Source organism: Pipra filicauda, unplaced genomic scaffold (genome assembly GCF_003945595.2).
Source record: "Pipra filicauda isolate LSUMZ 115617 unplaced genomic scaffold, ASM394559v2 scaffold98_size3848907_pilon, whole genome shotgun sequence".
NCBI classification, from domain to species: Eukaryota; Metazoa; Chordata; class Aves; order Passeriformes; family Pipridae; genus Pipra; species Pipra filicauda.
This window is the reverse complement of record NW_024105186.1, coordinates 2,745,800-2,768,312: the sequence shown is the minus strand read 5'-3', so window position 1 is coordinate 2,768,312 and position 22,513 is coordinate 2,745,800. Positions and strand designations below refer to the sequence as shown.

The window sequence follows — 22,513 nt, the reverse complement described above, 5'->3', positions numbered from 1 at the left end:
AATGAAATCAAAATATATTGAAATTTTTCATGATGTGGGATTGAAATGGAGTAATTTTGGCTCGGTCAATGTGTTTCACACTTCACTTTTTGTCTTATTTTAATCTTTAAAGCAATGAGATTACTCCTTTATATCAAATTTATGTTTATAAGAGATTTGCAAGCTGAAAAAGCAAACATTGTTGCTGTGAATATAACTCCATACAATATTTCAATATTATTTTTTCCTCACTCAAAGTAAAATAATACTTTTCTTTATATCTTATTTATAGTAATAAAATAATACATTTTAATTGAATTGCATAGTGCCAGGATACTTTGACAAAACCATAATTTTTTGTTGAAAGGCTCTTTAAATAGAGAAATTATGCAGGATCTCTAGGGATGATAGAGTATCATAAAAGCTTCAGAAACAATAATATTTTATTGATTTTGTTTTGAACAAATGGTTTTACAAATCTAGTGGCAACTACAGAAAGGCTCTGTGGTCTCACACGAGCCCATAATTATTGCAAATATCAGTGTACTCCTGGCCACAAATTACATTTCTTTTCTATGTTCATTCTTTTTCTTCTTCTTGTCTTCTCGTTTATTTATATTTGTTATTGTCAGTACGGTTACTATGTCTGACTTCAATGAAATTGATTTTTCTTAGCTACAGGCTGTGGAGTGTCCCTGTGGTTTTTATTATAAAGCAGTTAATATGACCTATCTCAAGGAAGAATTAGGCTGATTTTGTAAATCATCTTTTTTTTCTGCACAGCAGGGTCGGTAAAGCATAAGAATCTGAGTAGCCTGGGCTCAATTCTCCAGCAGCCAGAACTACATGCAGAGCTTTCACGTGTGGGTAGCCTTTTCCATGTGCTTTAAGTGAGGGTGTAAAGCATTAGGAAAATAATAATCTTTCTTGAGATCTTCCACAGAAAATAAAAATACGGGCTAAGCTCATCACATTAGAAATAAGAAGTTAACCCACAGAATAACAAAACCTCTCACTGGTGTGACTCTCTAAGGGCCCTGAGAGCATCCCCCCTCCGGGAGGGTTGGCTGCCGGGGCTCCGGGCTCAGCACAGGCCGTTCCCCTGGTGACCCTCGGGACCCTTGGTGCTGCCGGGCAGTGCTGGGGGAGGCCACGGCCAGGGCTGACCCAACCCGGCTTCCCTCCGGAGCTGCTTTAAGATGAGGTGCAGCATTTTGGCCCCTGCCTGAGCTCCAGCTCCTGTGGCAGCACAGCTGTGCCTGTGCCTGGCCATGGACCCTGTAGATCCAGACCTGCAGCCTGTTTTCCTCAGACCTGTCAGGTCACTGTGGACTTGCTTGGAGACCGGTGGGCTGTGTCTGACTCTGGCTACTGTAACCAGGCCATGCCTTCCTAAGTCACATTCCTGACTTAAATTCAGACCTGCCTCGTCACCCTGAACTTACACAGTGATCTGGCTTCCTCCTATAGCCTGACTTCCATCCCTGGGTCTGCCCTGCTCGCCTTCTCAGGCACCTCAGGACAGGCCCTGCCCTGCCAGCCTGGTTGTCACCCTCAGTTTTGTCTCACCAATCCCTTGGGGAGCTGCCATCCCACACTGGGCCCTGACAGACTCTTGCTACTGAGGATATTTTTTTTTCTGATGCCTTTGGGCTGTCTCAGCCCTGCAAGTTCTTTTACCCTCCACAGTTGCCTTTCCTTCATCCTCTTCCTGATGGGAGGCATTTGAGAATTAGAAGCCAAATACTTTTGTTGGAAAATGCCCCAGCTAAATTTCTTTTTCTAATCTATTCTTGTGCTTTCTTAAAACTGAGAACTCCAAAGATGAAGACTGTGATAAGCAATTTATTTACTTGAAGATGTTACACAATTGCAAGACTGGGTTGCCATGGTGGCTATTATTTTGTTACAGATAGCTGAGGTGGTTGGATGCTGGCTAGACAGTGGCAGGCTTTCTAGTTATCAAAGGATGAAGGATGCCATCCATCTGCTTTGCTTCTCCTGGGCACGAGTCTGATAGAGAAAGTTCTTCAGGAAAAGGGAGAATAACTGGTCCAGTGACTGTTTTGGTCAAGTCTGGTTTGTTTACTTGAGTCTTTTCTCCATCAAAACTGGGTGTAGGTCCTACAGCCTTAGGTGGAACTGGCTTTCCATCTTTATGTTCATTTTGACTTTCTCTTAGGCTATAGAAACTGATGTCCTCATCTGAAGGGGGTAGAATTTTGACCCAGCCCACTGTTTTTTCTAGGTGTGGGGAGAAAGGATCGGCTTCTGAATGGGAAGCTTGTTGATTCTGGCTGGATTTTTCAGGTGTCTGATTAGCTTCCTGTTTCTCCTCTTCAGTGGCAGGACCCTAAATAGTAAGGAATAAACATTATCTATATGGAAGCTCTTCCAAATTCTTTCAGATATGATCACCCATCACACTAAGGATCTGCTGCAATTCCAGTCTGTCAAGACCAGCTACTGAACAGAAGGTCGAAAGATAGACAGATATAAATACTTCTTGTGCCAAGGGAGATGGGTGCATGAAACTTGGGTAACTACAGTTATTGCCCCTTGCATTCCCTTCGTGATTTGCAATTTCTTTGTAGAGCATTCTGAACACATTCTGTCTGATTGTCTCTATACTTACTCTATTGCCTTTTATCCCCCTAACAGCAGTCTGTTTGATCACAAGACAGATTTCTTCCTGATCTGGCCTTATCACTTCCTTGAAGCACATCTCTTTGCGGATAAGAAAACTTAAAAATGGGCTTTCAAATGCTCAATACTTGTTTTGTAAAGCAGTATTACTCTTGCAATATTAACATTAGATTAAGAAATACCTGCGGACTGTAGATTTCACAGGATATTGTGACAAACTTTTCCGTGCGACTGTTTACTACAGAGCCTTTGCAGAATCCAATTTGCTGGAAGAAGAAAATAGAACCATTTTTTCACATTGTAGCATTGATACTAAGCTCCTGTCTTGTAAAGCAAGTGATTATGAAAGGCTGAATAGTTATAGCTTCTAAGTGTATTTGTAGGGATAAACAGCTTGGGCAAACTTTTATTTTGGGATTGGCAATCTTACAAAGGCAGGCAGCATTTTGAAAAAGGCTTTGTGTTTGCAAAGGAGGGTTAGGTAACACAATAGTAAAAATAAGCTGGCCACTTAAGGCCAAACTACAACAGCTTGCTTATGTTCTGCTGCAGCAAAATATCCCTATGCAGGCAAGTTGTGTATGGAACATAATATCATTTTCCACATAAAACCAATTTCACACCATACTAGTGAAAGAAACCATGAAAAAAATGTTGTTTCTAGTAGTTGTGTTTGTACTGGGCTGTACATGGCTTGGATCTCAGTTAAGATGGGGCTTGAAATGTTATCTCTTGACAACATGCCCATTTCGTCTTCCAGATTCTCATAGAATTTTTTCCTTAGTTCCTAAGCGCTTTCCTTAGCTGACCTAATTGTAGTATGAATATACTCCTTATGCGTTGTTTGTGATTTATTGTCTGTGTCTGTTTCCTTGGAATAAATTCTTAAGAGTCATTCAGTTTTGTAAGGTGATGGCTACCTCACCTTCCTCTGGATGGTATTTTTTTTCTCTTTTCTTTGTTCAGGGATTTCTAGGTCAGAATTCAGAACTTTTACTGAAATGTTTTCTCTATTCGAAAGCAGTCTGTAGAATTGCAAGACAGGAATGAGCTACAATCCATAAAAAGACACCTGTGGGTTTTGGTTCTTGTCTGCAAAGAGCCAAGGAGATATATACTAAGTATTCACTGAGGAATCATAGTATCTGGAAAGCAGGTGTTTACACAAGGAAAAAAAGTACTTACAGCTACTTCCGATGGAAGTGGCTCACACTTGACGTCAGCAACCGTGTCCTTTTTGGAGCAGGATGTCTCCTGAATTAAAAACTCTACAAAATATGCAGGACCAATGACCCACTGTAAATGAGAGGCCAGTGGCAGTCAGACCTGGTGCACATGTCAGGAAGAATGAAGAATTCTACTGACCTTGAAATAGATATGAAACTCCTAAGTCTGGAAGGAGCAGGTTCTGCTTGGGGCATTACTGTTCTTTGTGTTACAGGAGAATATTTTTTATTTGCCAGTGCTGCTGTGTTGCCTCGTCATTTTTTACTTCTTATATATGCACAATCTTAGTAACTCATGGATTAGCTATAGTTGAAATGAGTTTGGTTTTCATCATAAGTTTAGCATCCACGTGGAATTACATATCTAAATACCTTCTTCAGTGCTTTGTTGATAATTTCTGTCTGTTTTAATGAACAGAATTAGTTTACTATTTCTGAAATCAGGGCTGGAAAATGGAAGCTATGAAATAATGTATTGTAGTAATATCTGACAGTTTGAGACAAAGAAGGAAAGCTGCTTTGTTATCTATACATGACGAATTTTAGAGAGACCAGATAATACTGTGGCAAACAAACAGGGCTTAGCCATGAGATCATTAACTCTCTGTTAGTCTAAAATTAGTTTTAAACCATGCTCAAACTCATTCAGTGAATGTGTTTGGAAGGGATGACTGTGCTTTATTAAATAATTTCTAGTAGGGAGTCGCTAATTCATGGTGGTGAAAGAAGAAAGGGCTCACAGTGAAGCTTTCCTGAACTTTGGAAGCATGTCTTTGTCTTGAGTTTTGCATAAAGCCTTTCTATTTGCAATAAATGGAATCAAAGTCTTGACTCAAGAAGATCAGGAGAATTTTGCATAAAAGTATTCTCTCTACTATACAGATACAAAATCAAAACAATCTGTAAGACGTAACAAATCATAGAACAGGAGGATCTACACTTCTTGAGGGCTAAAACAAGTCAGATGAGCCTTGGCTTACCTGCATTGAAGCTCTTGTGACACTGAGGACAGAGAAATAATGAGTTTGTTCACTCTCTTTGTTGAACTTGGCGAGACTTTGAACAGCAGCGTCCAAATATTCGGGCTTAGTTGGACTGTCATCAGCTGGGCAGTCAGGACATACTGACCAAATATATCTGGGTGGAACTTTTTATTCAAGAAAAAAATGTCATTAGAGAAGGCAGAACCATAAGAGCATGTTGATAGTGGAGGTCACTATAAATACCCCTGCACCCCCAACCCTACCCACTTGTCCTCCACTCCCCTGGACTAACAATACATAGGTTTTCATCCCTCAACAATTTTGAATCTTTATGTATTTGCAGACCCATGAAAATGTTGCAGTGGAGGCAGAGACACTGAAGGAAAAAGTTCAATCTATTGACAATGGGCTTGCTGTTTTTACTTGCCTTTCATAAACTCATAAAAATGCTTTTTGGTTCAGAGGGTAAATGCCTATATAAAGGCTCTGCTGGGTGTCCCAGAGGTTAAAATAGTTATTACTGAACAGCTCTGAGCTGCAGGACCTCACTGGCCTTATGATCACTGACTTGAGAAAATCAGGGCAGCTGAAGCTAATGGAGATAGAGTGGTGTCATAATTACAATTAAAATTTAAAGTAATGCTATTTGGCAGAGTGTTTTTCCTTTTCTAAAGAGCGTGTTAAAAACATACCTGGTTGTAAAGTGCACTCATAAGTATTCAGATGAGAAATATTTCTTTCCTGATTAATGTAGATAATTGCTTTGCATTGACCATAAACCTGAAACAACATAAACATTTAGAAACAATTAATGTTGCACCCTTTGCACTGATCGTGTAGTACCTAGACGGTGACTGGTTAATTTTCTTCTTGCCATCATGAAATTCTTTTCAAGACAAAAGTTTTGTTAATACTCAAATGACAATAAGCACATTTCTAAGCATCTCCTTTAGAAATAAAAGGACAGATTATTCCCTGGTGTAATTCTGAGCTATACAGGTGCAATGCTTGTCTGCAGGGTAGCCTACACAGAGCCACTCTTCTGGCAGCTGAGAAGTGCCCAAGTGTCACAGAGTGCTTTCCCTGGCCAGGCCCCTGCCCTGGGAGCTGGGTCTATGTCTAGAACCAAGAGAGCTTAAACCTGGAGATCAGCTCAGGGTGTCTGGATCCAGTCCCCTGTCTTCCACCTTCCCCCTTCCCCCTATAACCATAAGGAAAGTGGAAGGAAGGACCCTAAATCGGTTTTATGGCACAGTAGGGTCACCCTTGCACACAAAAAACCTATGATTTTATGGCAGAAAAAACACTGGCCTATCCATTGGGCCTGTAAATTTAAGAGCTTCTTAAATATTGCTACACATGTGATCAAGGCCTCTGAACATACATTTCTTGACACCACTGAAGCCATATCGACCACATAGGCTTTGCACCCTTTTCCTGATGAAAACTCTGTAATGAAAAGTGAGGAGAATTCTTTTTTTTTTCCTAGTTTTTCATTTAAAAGCTGAAACTGATTGACCTTTGAAGCAGTCCAGGACAATGTAATCATAACTTCCTTTTTTTTCACATGTACCTACTTTCTTGTCACTCTTCATTTTATAAGGTGGGTTTTCTTTACTTGTTCAGAATCATTTTGGTCACCTACAGCAACAGTCTTAGGCCACTTTCTGTCTCTGCAGCTTATCTTGCTGAGCTTTCCTTTTTCTCCTTTTTCAGTGCAACTTTTGCAAAGTTGTCAGAATAAAAGTGGAATTAAACTAAACCAAAAATCATATGTTATATAAAAGTGAGTTTCTTTTATTCCCTTCTTGACAGGCTGTCTTTAAAATAAACTCTTACAGGGTTGCTATAAAAAGTAAAACATTATTCTAAATAGTGTCCTAGCATGGCTATTTAGTTCAGTCTGCTTATTAGTTCTGGTTGAAAACTTTCTTTTGATTTTCATTTTCTAAAATAAATCTTAGCAGTCTATAAACTGATTAAAAGGTACAGAGTAAAACTGTGGACCTTAAAAAATGGGGTTTGATTTCTTCTGAGCTCTGTTGCCCACTGAAAATGCATGTGTAGGGATTTTGCTGTCATTAGTAGTACCTGAGTAACTCATCACAAGATCAAATAGAAAAATAAAATCCTTACAGTTGAGTGAGCAGGTCTGGTGTTACAGTTCTTCCACAATTTTTTGCTGAGTACATGGCATTCAGTATCTACTACATCCAAGATGAGATAGAAGACAGAACCAGTGATCTCCTGAAAACAAGAAACAAAAGGGTCACATCCCAGTTTTGTATCAAATAAAGCAGTGACATATAAAAGGGAGAGATGGAGAAAGAGAAAACATGAAGGTGAGATGCATAGATATCCTGAAAACTGAACATTCTGTGGGACAGAAGTGGCAAATCAGGTGACATTTAGGCCCTGTTAGGACAGGCTTGGTGATGCATCGAGTCAGCTTTAGTTAAAAAACAGCCATTTAGTCAGTTTTATCCTTCTAATTCTGGTACCAACCAGAACCCAAGAATAAGGACTAAACAAGGTGATGTTTTCATTGTCAACTGCATTTTGTTATCAGATTTGAATGGTAGGTTACTTTGTCTGCAATAAGAATGAGACAATAAATACTACAACTAATAAGAAATTCCTAACATGGAACATTCCCAGTAGGAATTAGAAAAAGAAATATCTTATTTCTTAGAGTAGTGTCTTTTTCAAGTATGGATACTTTGCCCTTTCTGTAAAGAGGTGATGGATTGTGTTGATGCAGACAGCTTAAATATTCTTTCAGCTCTCAGAGAGTGCTCTGAGAGACCTTGCATATCCACATAGGTGTCTCTGACTCACTTAAAGCTTCAGTCCTGTGCTTGACTTCTGAGCCTGTGATTAAGTCCAGAAACCTTTATTCAGTTCACTGCAGCACAGGGTGCACACAGCAGTTCAGGCTTAACTTTTGGGCAAACATCTTTTGATGCAAGAGGAAGGAAGGACGAAAAGTACAGCTCCACATATCCAGTGATTACACCATGTGGTGCAGGAGGCTGAGATGCTGCACGGTGCAGCTCCTCATTCTGCTTCCACTGTAGATGTGGGTAAGCACCTTTGCTGCATATTTAGCAAGGATACAGCTTAGTAGGATCATGTTTTATTTATATCTTTAGTGGAAAGCTGGAAAGAGAGCAGCTGTCATTTATACATCCTAAAGAACTTAGAAGTGAGTGTTAGCTGCGTGTTTAGACTGAGATTGAGCACTTACTGAAAAGGGAGAAAAACCAAAACTGAATGAGAACAGTGTTCATTCATCCCTGACTGATTTCACTGGTTTGTGGAGAAAACATTAAATGGGGCAAGTCTTGTAGAAATCTGGGCCAGTATCTTTGCAATTTTGGCTTTAATTTTCATTTCTGTTTAACTGTGACTAAAGACAAGTCAATAGGGCATCTAAAGGCTGGAGTACGGCTGGCTTTTTTGGTTTTATACTTCTTAGAAAACTGCTAGGAGGTGTGTGTGCTGGAGTTCTGAGGAGATTGAGGGATAAAAACTATTCTGAACACATACTATAGAGATCTATGGGATGGTGATTTTACGTGAGTTCTAACATATATACTTGTAATACTAAATCCTTCCAATACAGAAGAGCAAAACTAATATAAAATAAATATAAAGAATTATTAAATTGTTTTGTTATCTTTGTCTCTAACTTCTATTGTTACATATGCAACTTCTCATGTTTTCTATGATTTTTTTTATTTTCATATCCTCTTTTTTTTTTCTCTAAGTGTTCCATGAAGTAATCTGGTAATGTCTTCCACTGAGGTCTCAGGGTTTGCCCACACTAATCCTGAGGTTTAATTATAAGTGTCATTTTGAAGGCTGTGAAAAGATCAAAAGCTATTTTGACAAAGAGTGGTGCTGAGGTTCAGCAGCGCTGTGCACAGTGGCACGGCAGTATCCCCACATCTGGCTGCACAGACCCTTCTGTGGAAGGAACTAATCATAATTTTCTGTTTACATACAAGGTGTCTAAATACCATGCTGATATGTCTCCTTAATATAAGAGGTAATGTAGCTTGAATCAGTAAACAGAAAGTAAGACCTGTTAAGAAGTAATTACTGTTTGCTGAAAATGTGATTTTGAGTAATGCAGCATTTGGTACAAGCTTGTAACCTTAAATATATCCTCTGTGAGAGAAAAACACCACTATGACTATCCTGCATCTTTAAGGAATCCAATAGCTGGAACTGGTGACTTGAGCTTTCAAGTTGGTTGTTAAGGTATTTGGAGGCAAAAGCACACACACACCTCATTAAAGAAATGATCTTATCATTTGTGTTTGGTGTTAGATGGGTTTCCTGAGTCATGAATGTTGATTGTAAAGCTTGGTGACCTTGGAAACACTACATGCAACCAGGACAGAGCAAATGTATTTCTTGTTGCCTGTAGCTCTCTTGTATAATATCAGCTCTATATAAGCAGATGAGGTTATTATAAAATCTGCACATCTTTTGGTCTACCTGCTTCTGTATGTATCACACTCCACTGGGGAAAGGATAATTTGGGGCTTATTTAGAGCTCAGCAGATCACTGAAGGTTTAATCATCCTTATTTTAATTTTCATTAGAAGACCGTTACGCAAAGGCCTTTTGATATCTGCTTAGTATTGAATAAAAACTTCTATATCTTTTCTGCATTGCCAAAAAGATCCTTTCCTCAGCACTGCTGGTACCAGGCTGCAATATGTGCTGGGCAGCCTGGGAGCCAGAGGAAATGCGGCAGCAGGGTGACCTGGTGCAAGGGAAAGAAATGAAATATTTTGGCATGTTTTGTAATTTTGGTTAAGTGCCTGTCAGTGAAGTTAATCATGAGTATCTTGTATGAAAGGAAGCTCTGTCCTACTTGCATATAAGTTCATAGCAGATGGCTCATTAGTTTCAATTAGAGCAAAACTCAACCACAGGTTGCTTAAGGGCAGAACTGAATTTGAAGTAACTTTGAAAATGTTTTTATCCTCAGTACTGGTTAAGAAGTGGGAGGAAGGACCACTGACTGGTAAAAATCCTGAGGATTTCTTTAGATTTTTGAGAGGAGTAGGAGGTGGCATAAGGCTGTTACTGTCTGTGAACCCCCCTGACATGGCAGACTGATCCTTAGGTACTCAGTTGCAGCAGCAGCAAAAATCAGATAAAGGGCTGAGATTGTCTGGTTTGTTATTGCAATGTCTTGAAACACCTTATTTGCAGGATAAGAGCATATGAGATGAAAAAAATAAGACAGAATAAAAGTAAATTAAGCCCCCAAATGAACAAAGGGTGCTTGCTCTAAAGCGGTAAGTTAAGTCTCTAGGAAATTAAGTGACAGACCAAATCACATACAAGGACCAAAATTCTCCTGTGCTGAGATATGCTTGGCACAGCTGAAGGAAGAGGCATGGAGATGAATGATTTACAACATCTCTGCACTCTGGGGTGGTCATAGCAGGGGGCTCTAGTTATTATCAGTAGGAAATAGCCTGAGCAGGGGGGTCTGAGTACCAAACTGCATGACTGGTGATGTGGCTTCTGGGCCAGCTCAGAGGCAGCACATGTGGAAAAATTCTGAAGAGCCATGATCCAGCTGCTTATTGGGCACATTCTGTCACCTGAGCAAAGCAACATGGAGAACTCAGTGCACAGCCCAGCACAGTGGGCATCTTTAGCTGTGAGATCTCAGGTTGCTGGAGGCCACAGCGTGTCCGCAGAAACCATGTCCTTGTAAGGGCAGCAGGAAGGAGTGTCGTATCCTTGCCGGTCCAGATCTTTAAACATCTGGCAACGAGCCTGATTTTCATTAAGACTTCAGAACTCGGCCTTTTAGATAAGCTTATGGGAAGTGAGTAGGCATTGCAGGGAATGTTAGTAGCATGCTTCCACAGTGCATTATCTGTTGTGGGCCTTGTGAACTCATTTCAGGCTGTCCCTAGCTAGATCCAGTAGATTCAGATATTGTAACACAAAATAGTGATGAATTAAGTACACATAGAGAAATAAGATACTTGAGGAAATGTGAGTGATATTCCATAAGTAATTGCAGTGTATTTTTTCACTTGAACTGGTTTCAGATTTCTTCTGGAGAGTGAGTCATCTTTTAGAGGTCTATAAAGGAATTCCATGGTCCCAAGCGGGATGTGTTTACACCTGTTAGTGCTTACATCTTTTGTGCAAAACACACGATGACTTAACAGCCTTTGCACTCCAACTGCTCAAGGCAGTGGGAAGAAGGTGTAAAATGAAATTAAATCAGAGTAGTGGTGTTTCATATCAAATTTGAACTGATGCCTGGAGCTATTCCAGGGGCAGGCAGCAGAGAGCCATGACTGAGATTTGCTCTCTAATTGCCCACAGTGGTGATGAAACTGTTTCTGGTCATGTGTGCATAAAGTTGACATGGCCTCTGGAGTCCTGTGAATGGAACTTTACATTTGCCTTTTAAAATATTTCTTAATTCAAATAGATATTTCTAAGCAATAGCGATAGACACAGGGCTCTCCATGGGAGAAACAGCTTCAGAGCAAGAGGGTAACTTACCTGAGGTTGTTCTCGAACGCTGGAAATTCGGTAGAGGCTGAGTATGTAGCCCTCTGCTCGGTCAGCATTGATCTGGCGAAGAGCCAGGTCTGCAGCCTCCTCTACCGCGGTGTCATCACAGCGGGGGGAGAGCAGCGCGGCCGCTGCTCCGCGGGCAGGAGGGGCGGCAGCGCAGGAACAAAGCGCCTGGATGCCAAAGAGCACCGGAACAAGCCAAACCATTCTGCTCAGAGAGCCGGTGCAGCAGATCAGAATGGTCAGTCAGGATGGAGGGGCTGAGACCTGAGTGAAACCACACACTTCTGTAGTGGAGCCAAATCTCTTTATAAACTTTGCCTCCTTTTTATTACACACTGACCATCACCTTTAAACCTACAGCTGCAACAGCAAACACTAAGTCAATGATTACAAGGTTTTGCAGAAGTGTTGTCACTTTCTCTGAGACCAGACAGCACTTTCTCCTTTTGGCTTTCCATCTCCAATTCAGACTTCACTGGGCAGGTCATGCAACTTTGACCTTATGACAAGGGACAAGAATACACACACAAAGCTGCTTCCTTAAGAAACTAGATTTGCTTAAATAAGCCTATATGCAGGACAGTCTGGCTCCATCTCTGTTCTGTCAGTGATCCAGTTCTTTTTGCAAATAAGACAATGACAAAGATCTCAGTAATTCGAACAGGAAATGGATAAGGCCCACAAGGTTGATTGATTTTGCCCTTTGCATTTGTTAAATGCCAATTATAAACAAATGTATTGACTCTATTATATGCAGTCAGTTTGATTGTGATAGAAAGCTTGGTTTGGATTTATTCTGTGAGCATTTCTACTCAACTGGATACCTACACATGAATGGTACCCTTAGAGGTATTGAGACCCCTCAAGGGTCATGGAAAATTCTGCCTTGAGAAACTTTAGTTTGAAATGACAGCAGTGTGCCTTGTGAGTAACCTGTCAGGAACTCCATGCTGGAGACAAGGGGGAATAACTTTACAAGTGGCTGTTACCTTGAGGATCTGGAGAAGTGACAGCAACCATTACTTGAGGAGGATCCCAGTGAATGTCACGAAGGGGCAATTCTGGAAGCTTGGTTACCATTTCCCTGGCCCTCATTTTCTATCAGGGGACTCTGAGATCACAGCTGTCTGCTGGAGGACACCGAGTACCTTTCAGTTTGAGGGTTGTATGGAGTGAAGATGGAGAAGTGCAAAGGAAGGGCATAATTGTCTCTAATACTACTGTAAAGGTTGATGTGGTTAAAAATGTGTCTATTGTCACTTTTTTTACTAGTCCAGCAGTGTTCAGAGCATGTTCCTCTGTGAGACAGCAGAACCTGTCCCAAGGAATGTCCATAGAAACCTGGGAAGGATTGTACATGCCAGAAGACCTACAATAGCACTGGGACTGAAACTCTTCTAAGATTTGTTTTGGTGACAAAGGTGCAAAACACAGATAGCAGGACAGAAGGGGCACATGGCTGCCAAAATGAGCCCCCTCATATGTCACCGGTTGCTTTCCAAACTGAGGGTGAGGGATAATGCATGGACTGTATCCCGGAGGGAAGGGATAGAAGGAGTGAATATTGAGAAACACTGCTGTAGCCATAGTACAGGAACAGCAGAAGCAGCAATGCAGACTCACTCACATTGTTCCTTGTGCCTGGGGATGCTTCCCCTGCGGCTAAAGGATAATAACTCATTTTCTTTATCCTCACAGTGCATGGCATTTCTATGGAGATGGGTGCCAGTTAGTACTGGCTGGGTCGGTGCTTCTTATAATAGGGAATTGTTATATCCCTGACTCTGTTCTTTGTATTCTTCCTCTGACTGGAAAGGAAAAAATTTCTCCGTTGAAGTAGCTGACCTCAAAACACGAACACATCTGGGAAATCTGAGCGTGTTCAGCCAAAGCAGCACATGAAGTACATATGCTTTTGCAAAACAGGGTTTGAAAAAGCTGAAAAACATTGTCAGCCAGCAATGCAGACCTGGCAAAACTGTTCATGCTGCATTTCAAGGGAGGAGGCATTTGTATGTTATGTATCTCCATTTCATAGTTCTCATTGCCCAGAGAATCTATTCTTAAATGCTGAATCTGTTACTAAGGTCCAAGTGCACGTATATGGGGCTATGCTGGGGGGAGACAAAGTGATTGCTTCAAAGCAGTCATGGAAAATGGATCTGTAAGAGTGCAAATGTGTCTTTAAGAGGGCAAGCATTAAGGAGAAAGAAGATGAAGTGCAGCTACCAACTGGAATGCACAGAGAAATTCTACTTTTTTTTTTCTTCCTGTTTTAGGAAACAATGGAGTAGTTACACCAGGTGTAGGAGAACATCTGTGAAGTATGGAGGCCACAGATGTTTCTGCTACTTTTCTTTGCTTTATGTCAGTGGAAAAGGCAAGAAGAAAATGCAGCATTTCTGAAGTTCAGAGATCCTCATGGACAGGGATCCCTTTTGTAAACATACTGTTTCTACAGTTAGATAATTTTCCAAGCCTGGAAAACCGTCTTCTCTGTAAGTTAGTGCCTACTTCATTATATACAAGACAATTTTTATGATTTAGTTAAGGTGATCCCTAGTTTTAAAAAGTCTCATGCGTCTGGTGTTACAATAATGCAGATCATAATAGTCTCTGTTTCATTAAATCCTCTACTGCATCTCATGCAGTGAGATGGGAGGACCACCTACCTTACTACATCAAGAAATGTCTACAGCTTAGTACAAGCACTTGTCGAGGGAATGGCAGAATGTCCTGGAGTCACTGCTTTACAGAGAAGCAAAAAATCCCTGAGCAATTGACTGGCAGTGACTGGTGCAAATGCTGAAACACTTCCTGCAAAACAGCCTTTGCTTGAAATGTGAGAGCTGCTGCCTTCATGGGCAGAGCTTGTCCTCAGTGTGTTGCCATCACATTATATGGTTTACAGAGTTTGGGCTGATTTTCCTTTTTTTTTCCACACACCCAGCTGCAGTGCTGGTGCAAGTGCCTATGGCTTTTCCTTTCCCCAGTGACACAGCAACACAGAACCTTTCTGCATTGCAACCTGTTGCACTGTCACCAAGAGCAAATGTTAGTTGTGTTGCTTACTGAATACTGGAAGGTTGTAACTAGGAGAACAGGATAGGTTATTTGAAACACTTCAGAAATGACATGTGTTCTGCAATTTTTGCTGCCTGCATGATAATTATCTTGTAGCAAGTGCTGTTCCTGGTTAAAGATTCATGACTGTCTTTGAGACTGCTCCCCAGGGCCTGCAGAATTCCAGTCTGGCTGGCAGTAAAGATCCTTCTGGCCCCAACCCCTTATTAATTCTCTACCTAGAATAGATTTTGCCTCTAACATGTGCCAGAAATTCAGGAAAGATTTGACTGCTAGGACAATAGTAAATTGCCATCACTGTCTGGATCCTGTTAGATGAGATACGTATCTGCAGTATAATTTTTATTCCCTTGAATTGGCATTTCCTCATATGCACACAGGCCATACAGGACTCCATGATCATACTACACCTGTGTGTCTGCTGGAAGACAGACAATACACATGTAGTTGACTGCAAGGATTGATGCTTTCAGCCTGCCAGCAATGAATGTGTCCTGATTCTCTGTTCTTTTCATAGATATGGATGCTCTTATACCATGTCCAAAAGTTTTGAGGTACTTCTGGTGGATACTAAAAGTAGGTACATGCTAGGAAACATTACAGGTGGAAGAGAAAAGTACATTTTTTCCTGCCACTTTTTTAGTGGTATTGCTGTGTGATCAAAAGAAAGGACTGACCTGATTTTCCACAGTGCTCAGCACCCACACATCCCAGTGAAGCTGATGAGAAGTGCAGGAGCTTACTGTTTTTGAAATCAAGCCCAGAATATGACTCATGATGCTGTGAAGGAGATACTTCACAACTAAATGAAAATATATACAGATAGAAGGTACCAAAGCATTGAACATTTTATTGTGAAGTAACCTTTTGGGTAGTGTTTCTACAAAGCTACAACTGTTGTATAGCTTTTACAACAGTTTCATTGAAACAATATTTTCTATATTTTAACTAGAGAATCCTAGTATAGAAAGAAAACTACTGCTATATGTTGAAATCACCTATATTTTGGAGCAGGTCTTTGCAAGATTCTGGCCATGGCTTTGTTCTCTGGAGGGTAAAACTCATTTGGGCTCAGAGTCAAATGGTCTCACCTATTTGCACTTGATATTATGGTCTGTGTGTTGCTGTTGCTGCTGCACACTGATCCTTCAATCAGCTGTATTTCATGTCTGTGGCACAGCCTAGATATCGAAATGGCGAATCTTCCCAGGGCATGGAGGAGGAGGAGGAGGCACAAAACCAACTGGGCGAGGTACTTTGTCGTGCTGAGCAGCCACTGCAACTGCTCTCTTTGTTACAGGTTTTGCCGAGAGCATGGAACGAAACACTTCTGAAGAGCTGGATTCAGATGCAAGAGGGTTATGGTAGGAAACCCTGAGATCATGGTTGCTGACACCTACAGCACTGGGTGGCAGTCCTGCTGATGTATCTTGTCCTGCATGCACATAGGTAACTCCAGGCTGGAAAAGAAAAACAGTTTGTGTTTGCTTTCAGTGACCTGGGGCTTATGACATACAGGTCATTGATATCTTACTAGGTACCCTGTTCCTAACTAGCTATAGGCCTCCAACCCAGGTACAAATGTTCCTGACCATCACAGAAGTTTGATTTGGATTTGAACACATACACAGAAGCCCACAAACTCCTTTTTTTATAGCTGGTGGATCATTAGCACCAAAATCTGTGGTATATGAACTTCCCAGGGCCACCTGCACAGCTGTCGAAGTACTCAAGACCAGCTGCCTCATTCTTTCTTTCATATACCTCCTAGACAGCTAACTACTATTGAGTTACCAAGAGCTCTGGTCCATAGGAAGCATTCAACCAACTAGTCCTTCTCAGAGCAAATGTAGACTAAAATACGTGGAGAGCACTCAGGTCGAGTGCATATGTTTCCCTCTCCTTGCTGTAGCAGTGCAGGTCAGTGTCCCTGAATTCAGTCATGCCTAAGGACTACTAAAAGCTCCCAGCTGATTTCATCCACTACAATACTCATTTCTGTTTTACATTTATCTGCCTTACCCCTCTAGCTGAGCAGTTTGGTTCCCTTTGCCCTACTAGACATGTGAATCTCCCAGATGGTTAGAAGGACAAACTGTCAAATATGGAAGGCAGAGCTGACATAATTCTAAGCACAGAAATCCATAGGATAGTCAGGAGCTACCTTACCTTGTTTTTAGGATACAAAGTTAAACTCAAGTTATCAGAGATAGCTAATGCAGTCTACAGTGAAAGAAGTAAACTCAAGGTGATGGCTTGTAACAGTACTAGTAGGTTAGAATACTCTGGAAAGCAAGGAAATATCTGGAGTTGGTACCTGATGTCCGTACAACTGGCAGTCCACGAGAAGGTTCTGTGAGGGAAGTTTTACCATTGTTCCTGTGCAGAAACCAAAATTCTGGCAAAGCAGAACATAGTCAAGAGAAAATAGTTAGAAAATAGAGGGGGCCTGCATTACAATTTTTAATTTCAGCACATTTAGAAATTGCTACATGTTGTCATGTCTTATCTGAGCAGTAAAGTGCTTGCTTTTTAGCCTTTTGGGCTCAAAAGCCAAGCTCTTTAAATGCATAAGCAGCAAATAACTCCTGCGTTCTTCTGGAGTAAGATCCTTTGTGTGTCTGGATATGAGGGAGGGAAAGAATATATAAAAATCTAAGTAAAAAGCTCACACCCACTAAAACTGCTTAGGACTCAATTTCATCAGAAACAGAAGAATTTTAAGATGATAAAGTGTACAGTATAATTCTCAAGAGCCTATATATGGGAAGAAAGCACACTGACAGCACTGGAACTGTAGGAAGGGGAAACAGTCTGCTTTTTTTTTTAATGTGTTTGTGTACTGTCCAGTATGAAGAGCCTGATTTTCTCAGGTGCTCATGTTAAGAAGAGTAAACAAAAATATGTATTTTGTTGCTTAAAAATATTCTGTCTTAAGGACATTTTGGTTCTCAAGCCTTTTTCAAATATATTCAAATCCATCAGGATTCAGTCCAGATACCACAGAGAGAAGAGAAAGATGTGATATTGCTTTAGGAATGATATATTGAAAAGCATATCATGATGGTACACATCTCTTGCACTTTGATCCCCACAGGGGTCTGTTCCTGCTCAAGTGCGAGCTCATCCCAGCATGATGCTGTTTTTCCACCTCTGAGTTGTTGGGATTGGGGCTGGTGCTGGCATACTCACAGACTGATCCTCAGGCAGCAGCTGACAAGCCCCCACATTAACTTTGGCTTCTTCTGCAGAGCAGTTCGTGGCACCCACAGCAAACTCAACAGCAACAACATGTGCTGGGTGATACTGATAAAACAGGAAAACTGTTTAAGTGACTTTGTGCTGTGAAACTGCAGAGCTGCAGAGAAAAGATAAAAGGCAAATGTTGTGTCTTCATCTCCTACTGGAGTGAGGGAATCCTGTGGCTAAAATGGCACAAAATACTTGGGAAATAAGAGCGAATCTGTAGGGCAAATTAGAGCAAGCAAACTGAATCTGTTTGCAAACATGACTAGTTATCAGTGCACAGTTGCTGAAGATGAAATATTCTGTTTACATGGAAGTCTAGACATAGTTCTAGTAATTACCTGTATTTTCCCTCTTCCAATCTCAAGGAGTCTGAGGTAAGGACCAGTGGTTTTGCTGTTGAAGTCATTGAGTGCAGCTGACACTGTTTCTAACACCTCAGTGTTGTTCAAACTTGCCAGCAGTGGACAGTCAGGGCAGACTTTGCTAATGTCTTCACTTGAGTCTGCAGGAGGAACCGAAGGGATTATGTTTTGATGAGATTGTAAATTCTTTTGAAAGGCATTATAGACCTATTCAGTCACACAAAACCCTGTTTCACCGTCTGTCCCAAATTACAGTGGCAGGAATTTTTGCAGTGCAGGCTACAGATGGCAGTGTGGCACATGACTTGGCCGTTCAAATCTTTCTGCAAAGAAAAGTGCTGTGGACTTTAATAGCACATTTTGAATGTTCTTACTCAGTTTTTAGTAAATTTACTTTCTGGCAAACTGTCTGTGACACCAATAAAAAGGTGCTTCAGCTCACACTAGGAACGGTGGAAAAATTAAGATATTTCAATTTATTACAGTTGTGTTTGTGTGAGTGTGTTATTTCATTCAGTCACCAGTTTTGAAAGTAGTACACAAGACATCTCATACAGAGCAAAGAGATCTCATACCAAGCATGCAGAATAGACATTCTGCTTTCCCATGGCAGTATTGAAAATGCTGGGTTTAGTAAATAAGCTGCTTCTGCCAAAGGGGTTCTGACAATCAACAAGCTCAAGTAAACTCAGACCAACAAGGAATCAAATTCCTGAGGTTAAACCCCTGAATGAAAAGATTCAGGACAAGCAATCTCTAGGTCAAATCTGGGACCTGCTGCCCACTTAGTCTTACAGTATCTTAATTGTTATAGTAAATGGTAATTCATTTTCTGAATGAAATCAGAAAAGGGGGGGAAATGACGTTCAAAACAGCTGCATTTAGAAAGCTCATTAACTGTCATCCTTTATGCCATATTTATACCCAGAAGTTTGGAATGAAAAAAGCTACTGAACTGTAACCACTGCTATAATAATACTCCAGCCTCTGGATTCAAACCTACAGAACAAAGCCTTTACCTGCATGTGAGTGGCATTTGCTAGCAAGTACAGATATTGTCCCATCCAACTTCTGCAGTTTAACATCACAGTCACCCTCAACTGCCTAGAGAGAGACAAAAATCAAAGGGTTACATTGTTCAGATAAATCAGATTTTCTGAAAAGGGCAACTAAATTCAAAAGAACAGATCCTGGCTGAGCATTCTGGCAATATTGGTCTGATTGCAAAGGCACTGCTAGGCGTACCTTGGTGTCTGTGATTTTGTAAAAGGCAGATCAGAGCTACGAAATTCAGATCTAAATCTGGGTCTCAAAAGTATCAGGAGTGCCCGGGTAGCCAGATTATGGACATTTGGTACAGGTTCCTCTCTCATAAAGAGCAAAGAATATGAATAGTTATGAATTAAGACCTTCTGCAGAGCTGTTTGATAACATTCTCACTAATCTCAGCTGGTCAGTGGCCATGGTAACAGCAGAGTGTGCTGCCTTGTGTGAGCTGGCTCACACGCAACGTGATCCAGCAGGGAGGAGATGTCAAAGGCAAAGCTGGAGTCACTGGGAAGAGGGAACAGTCAGGGTTACCTCCCCCCAGACGGAAAATGGGATCTGAATACAGGGGTGGACCATGATTCATATTTAGTGAGCTCTGTGAATTGGGCCCCATTCTAGAAACAGCAGGCTTAAACTGTCAGTTGCTCACTCTGCTTTCTGCTTAGAAACCAGAGCTGCCTGTGCTCAGACAACACTTCTGCTGCTTTGGTCAGGGAAAGCTTCTCAAAGCTGGATCACACTTGCATGAGAACTAAGTATTTGAGGCCAGTAAATTCTGGCTGAGCATTACTTTGAAGGCAGAGCCCTATCTGAAGGGAATAGCTCTTCTGCAGTCTCAGCCAGGACTAGGTAGCTAGACTTGATGGAATTTCACTAGGTAACACCCCACATGTAGCCAAGGGATGGTTATGTTTGCACAGGTTTACAACAGTCTTTGGTTTGCAATGAGGCAGTGACATCTGGGCCAATAATGGGGGGCTGAATCTGAAGGCCCTAAAGAACCCCATGGCATTCACGGACTGTATGGGGGATGTTATGTTGACAGTGATCTGTCCTCTTCACATAACAGGGCATAAAAGAAATTCAGGAGTGAAATCCTTTCATGGCATGAAGGCAAGGGAATCAGCAAGGAGATTACAGTGATACAACATTTGCCTGGGAATCTGATTGGTGATAGCCTGGCCTCTGGCATCAACATGCTGAACATGCACCTTTGGACCCAGCTAGCAGTGTTTAGGTACTCACATGTTCTGCGAAGCTCCGTACTGTGCAGTTTGCAAGAGGTGTAGGGCTGAGAATAGGGCACGTGGTCTCTAATAAATCGAGTTCAAGAAATATGATGTCATTATTTGGCCCCTGGAAGAAAAAAAAATAACAAAACACAGGAATTGTTGTAATCACTTCGCAAAACATCACCAGATTTCTTCCCTGGGGCTGCACTGGGGTCTCTTTGCTGACTGTCGTGGGTAGCTCCAAGCATACACTGGAGTAACTGAAAAGGTCCTTAATATTTAAGTTCATAAAAAAGCAAGACTCCAGATCTGGAGTAAGTCAAGATAATCACACTGATTTTTTTCAGCTAATAAGGAACAGGCCTATAAAGTTTTGAAAGTCCAGTCTGTATATAGTGGGCCAATTCTCTTAAGTTAACTTGATTTTATTTTGTTGGATAGTTTTAAAAAATCAACAGCTGTCTTTTTGATGAAAAAACTTCATGTTTCTATAACCAGATAACAAATAAACACTGGTGCATATTGACCTGTTTTGTTTAGTCCATTGGGATTACACTGAACTGCATCACCTGAGTTCCAATACTCCTTTTGTTTTATGGGCTGCAGGATCTTTTATAGCTGTTTCTGAACCTTTGCAACTATAACATAAGACATGATTCCTTGGGTTCTCTAACTTTGAAACTGCTTCTGCAGTTTGATTCATGAGTGATTCCATTTAAACCAATGAAGTTATTTTACTGTAAAAGCATTAGCAAAGCAGTGTCACCAGTGTTTCTGTGTGGGTAACTCTAGGCACACTTCTAATCTCATTCATGTCTGTTTTAGTCTTTTCTAAATGACTTTGGTATCTTCTCTCCCATAAGGAGTAGAAAACAGCCTCGGAAGTTCATTCATGTTAATATTTGGGACCATTTTCAACATTTTGAAGAATCAAAGGTTCTGAATTGGTGTATACATTGTATTCATGACCATTTCTACAGTTTTTCTATATGCCTACAATGATGACGATAGATCTCAATGAAAATAAGTTGCAGTTATTTCCATTCAGGTTCCTTGTCAGCTCAATGGGATATTAGGTAAAATTAATGCTCACTACAAAATCATTAATAGCATGGAGTTACGATAGGTATGCATTTAGCCAGCAAATAATTACCTGCATCTCAAAGATTATCCTCAGTTTTCCTCCAGATTAGCTACTGGGCTCATGAATCAGCACTTTGAATGATCTGCCCTAGCAAGCACACTGCATTTGTAAACTGAGCCCATTGTACAAAAACATCTGAACATTTCTCTCCCCCCACTCTGTTCTGCTCTTTGAGATATACATTCTAGTGACCTGGATTCTCCACTGCTACCAGGTGGCCTTGCCCCATTTAAATCAACAGAGCCATGCTGATTTCCCCATGTGAGGACACAGCCCTTGGCAAATCCCTGTACTGGTCATTTCCAAGCATGCCCAGGTTAACACAGTGCTCTGCCCGCGAGCTCCTCACTTACCTGCGGTACCACACGGACATCCTCGACTCTGTTTAAGGCAAACTTGTATCCGTGGTGACTGTGGCCATTAATGTAATTCACAGCAACTTCAGCTGCTGCTTCAGATTCTGGGTCATCACAGCCCAAGGGAGCAGGGGGAGCTGCTGGTACAGCTTTGTGAACTGGAAGCTGAACAAGCAGTATTAAAGCTATTAGTGCCTTCATGGCACCCGAGGAAAACCGATCCCTTTCAGCAGTAAAGATCTGAGAATACTGTTCAGATGGCAGCTAGGTAGTGAGAACTGCAGCCTCATTTATATAGTACATACCACAGACTTTACATGAGCGCATGGCTGATATTTGTCCCAGTTCCAAGAAGCATTGCAAACAACAAAAGAGAAAAGTAAATGTTAGGACATCAAGCTGACTGATTAATATTGGCCAAAGTAAATTTTATCAGGTAGGATATTGCGAAGTCTGGTAAAGCAGCTTAAGAGGAAGCATCAGCAAAAATGTAACACAATTTTTAGACACTTTTCTACCAACCAAATACTGTCCATGTAAGAGGAATATGATTCCTCCTGTTAAATGTGTAGAGATGCTAGAGCTAATTAAGCTTTCTTGTAAACAGGACACATTCTGTTGGGGCCCAA

General features: G+C 41.1%; 2 protein-coding genes across 2 annotated transcripts; both read right to left on the bottom strand.

Annotated features, from left to right (window-relative positions):
- Window positions 1-1,804: 1,804 nt before the first annotated feature.
- On the bottom strand, window positions 1,805-11,671 carry FETUB (fetuin B). Its single transcript, XM_027712910.2, has 7 exons — window positions 11,390-11,671; window positions 6,971-7,081; window positions 5,527-5,614; window positions 4,832-4,998; window positions 3,811-3,921; window positions 2,808-2,891; window positions 1,805-2,332 (listed from the first exon to the last, which is right to left on the bottom strand). Exons 1-7 carry the CDS (start codon window positions 11,609-11,611, stop codon window positions 1,916-1,918), a joined length of 1,200 nt encoding a protein of 399 aa, XP_027568711.1. The 5' UTR covers window positions 11,612-11,671; the 3' UTR covers window positions 1,805-1,915.
- Window positions 11,672-15,316: 3,645 nt separating this feature from the next.
- On the bottom strand, window positions 15,317-22,144 carry AHSG (alpha 2-HS glycoprotein). The gene is made up of 7 exons (XM_027712911.2): window positions 21,882-22,144; window positions 20,398-20,508; window positions 19,122-19,206; window positions 18,079-18,242; window positions 17,684-17,797; window positions 16,809-16,889; window positions 15,317-15,951 (listed from the first exon to the last, which is right to left on the bottom strand). Exons 1-7 carry the CDS (start codon window positions 22,083-22,085, stop codon window positions 15,673-15,675), a joined length of 1,038 nt encoding a protein of 345 aa, XP_027568712.2. The 5' UTR covers window positions 22,086-22,144; the 3' UTR covers window positions 15,317-15,672.
- Window positions 22,145-22,513: the final 369 nt, after the last annotated feature.

What these genes read in the sequence shown, in the direction of transcription:
- FETUB (XM_027712910.2), bottom strand. Translation starts at nt 11,611, where the DNA reads ATGGTTTGGCTTGTTCCGGTGCTCTTTGGCATCCAGGCGCTTTGTTCC. An exon ending in GCGTTCGAGAACAACCTCAG is followed by an intron (nt 7,082 to 11,389) that starts GTAAGTTACCCT and finishes TCTTGTTTTCAG; the next exon opens with GAGATCACTGGTTCTGTCTT. An exon ending in GTGAAATCTACAGTCCGCAG is followed by an intron (nt 2,333 to 2,807) that starts GTATTTCTTAAT and finishes CTTACTATTTAG; the next exon opens with GGTCCTGCCACTGAAGAGGA.
- AHSG (XM_027712911.2), bottom strand. Translation starts at nt 22,085, where the DNA reads ATGAAGGCACTAATAGCTTTAATACTGCTTGTTCAGCTTCCAGTTCAC. An exon ending in ATGTCCGTGTGGTACCGCAG is followed by an intron (nt 20,509 to 21,881) that starts GTAAGTGAGGAG and finishes TTTTTCTTCCAG; the next exon opens with GGGCCAAATAATGACATCAT. An exon ending in TACGGAGCTTCGCAGAACAT is followed by an intron (nt 19,207 to 20,397) that starts GTGAGTACCTAA and finishes GTCTCTCTCTAG; the next exon opens with GCAGTTGAGGGTGACTGTGA.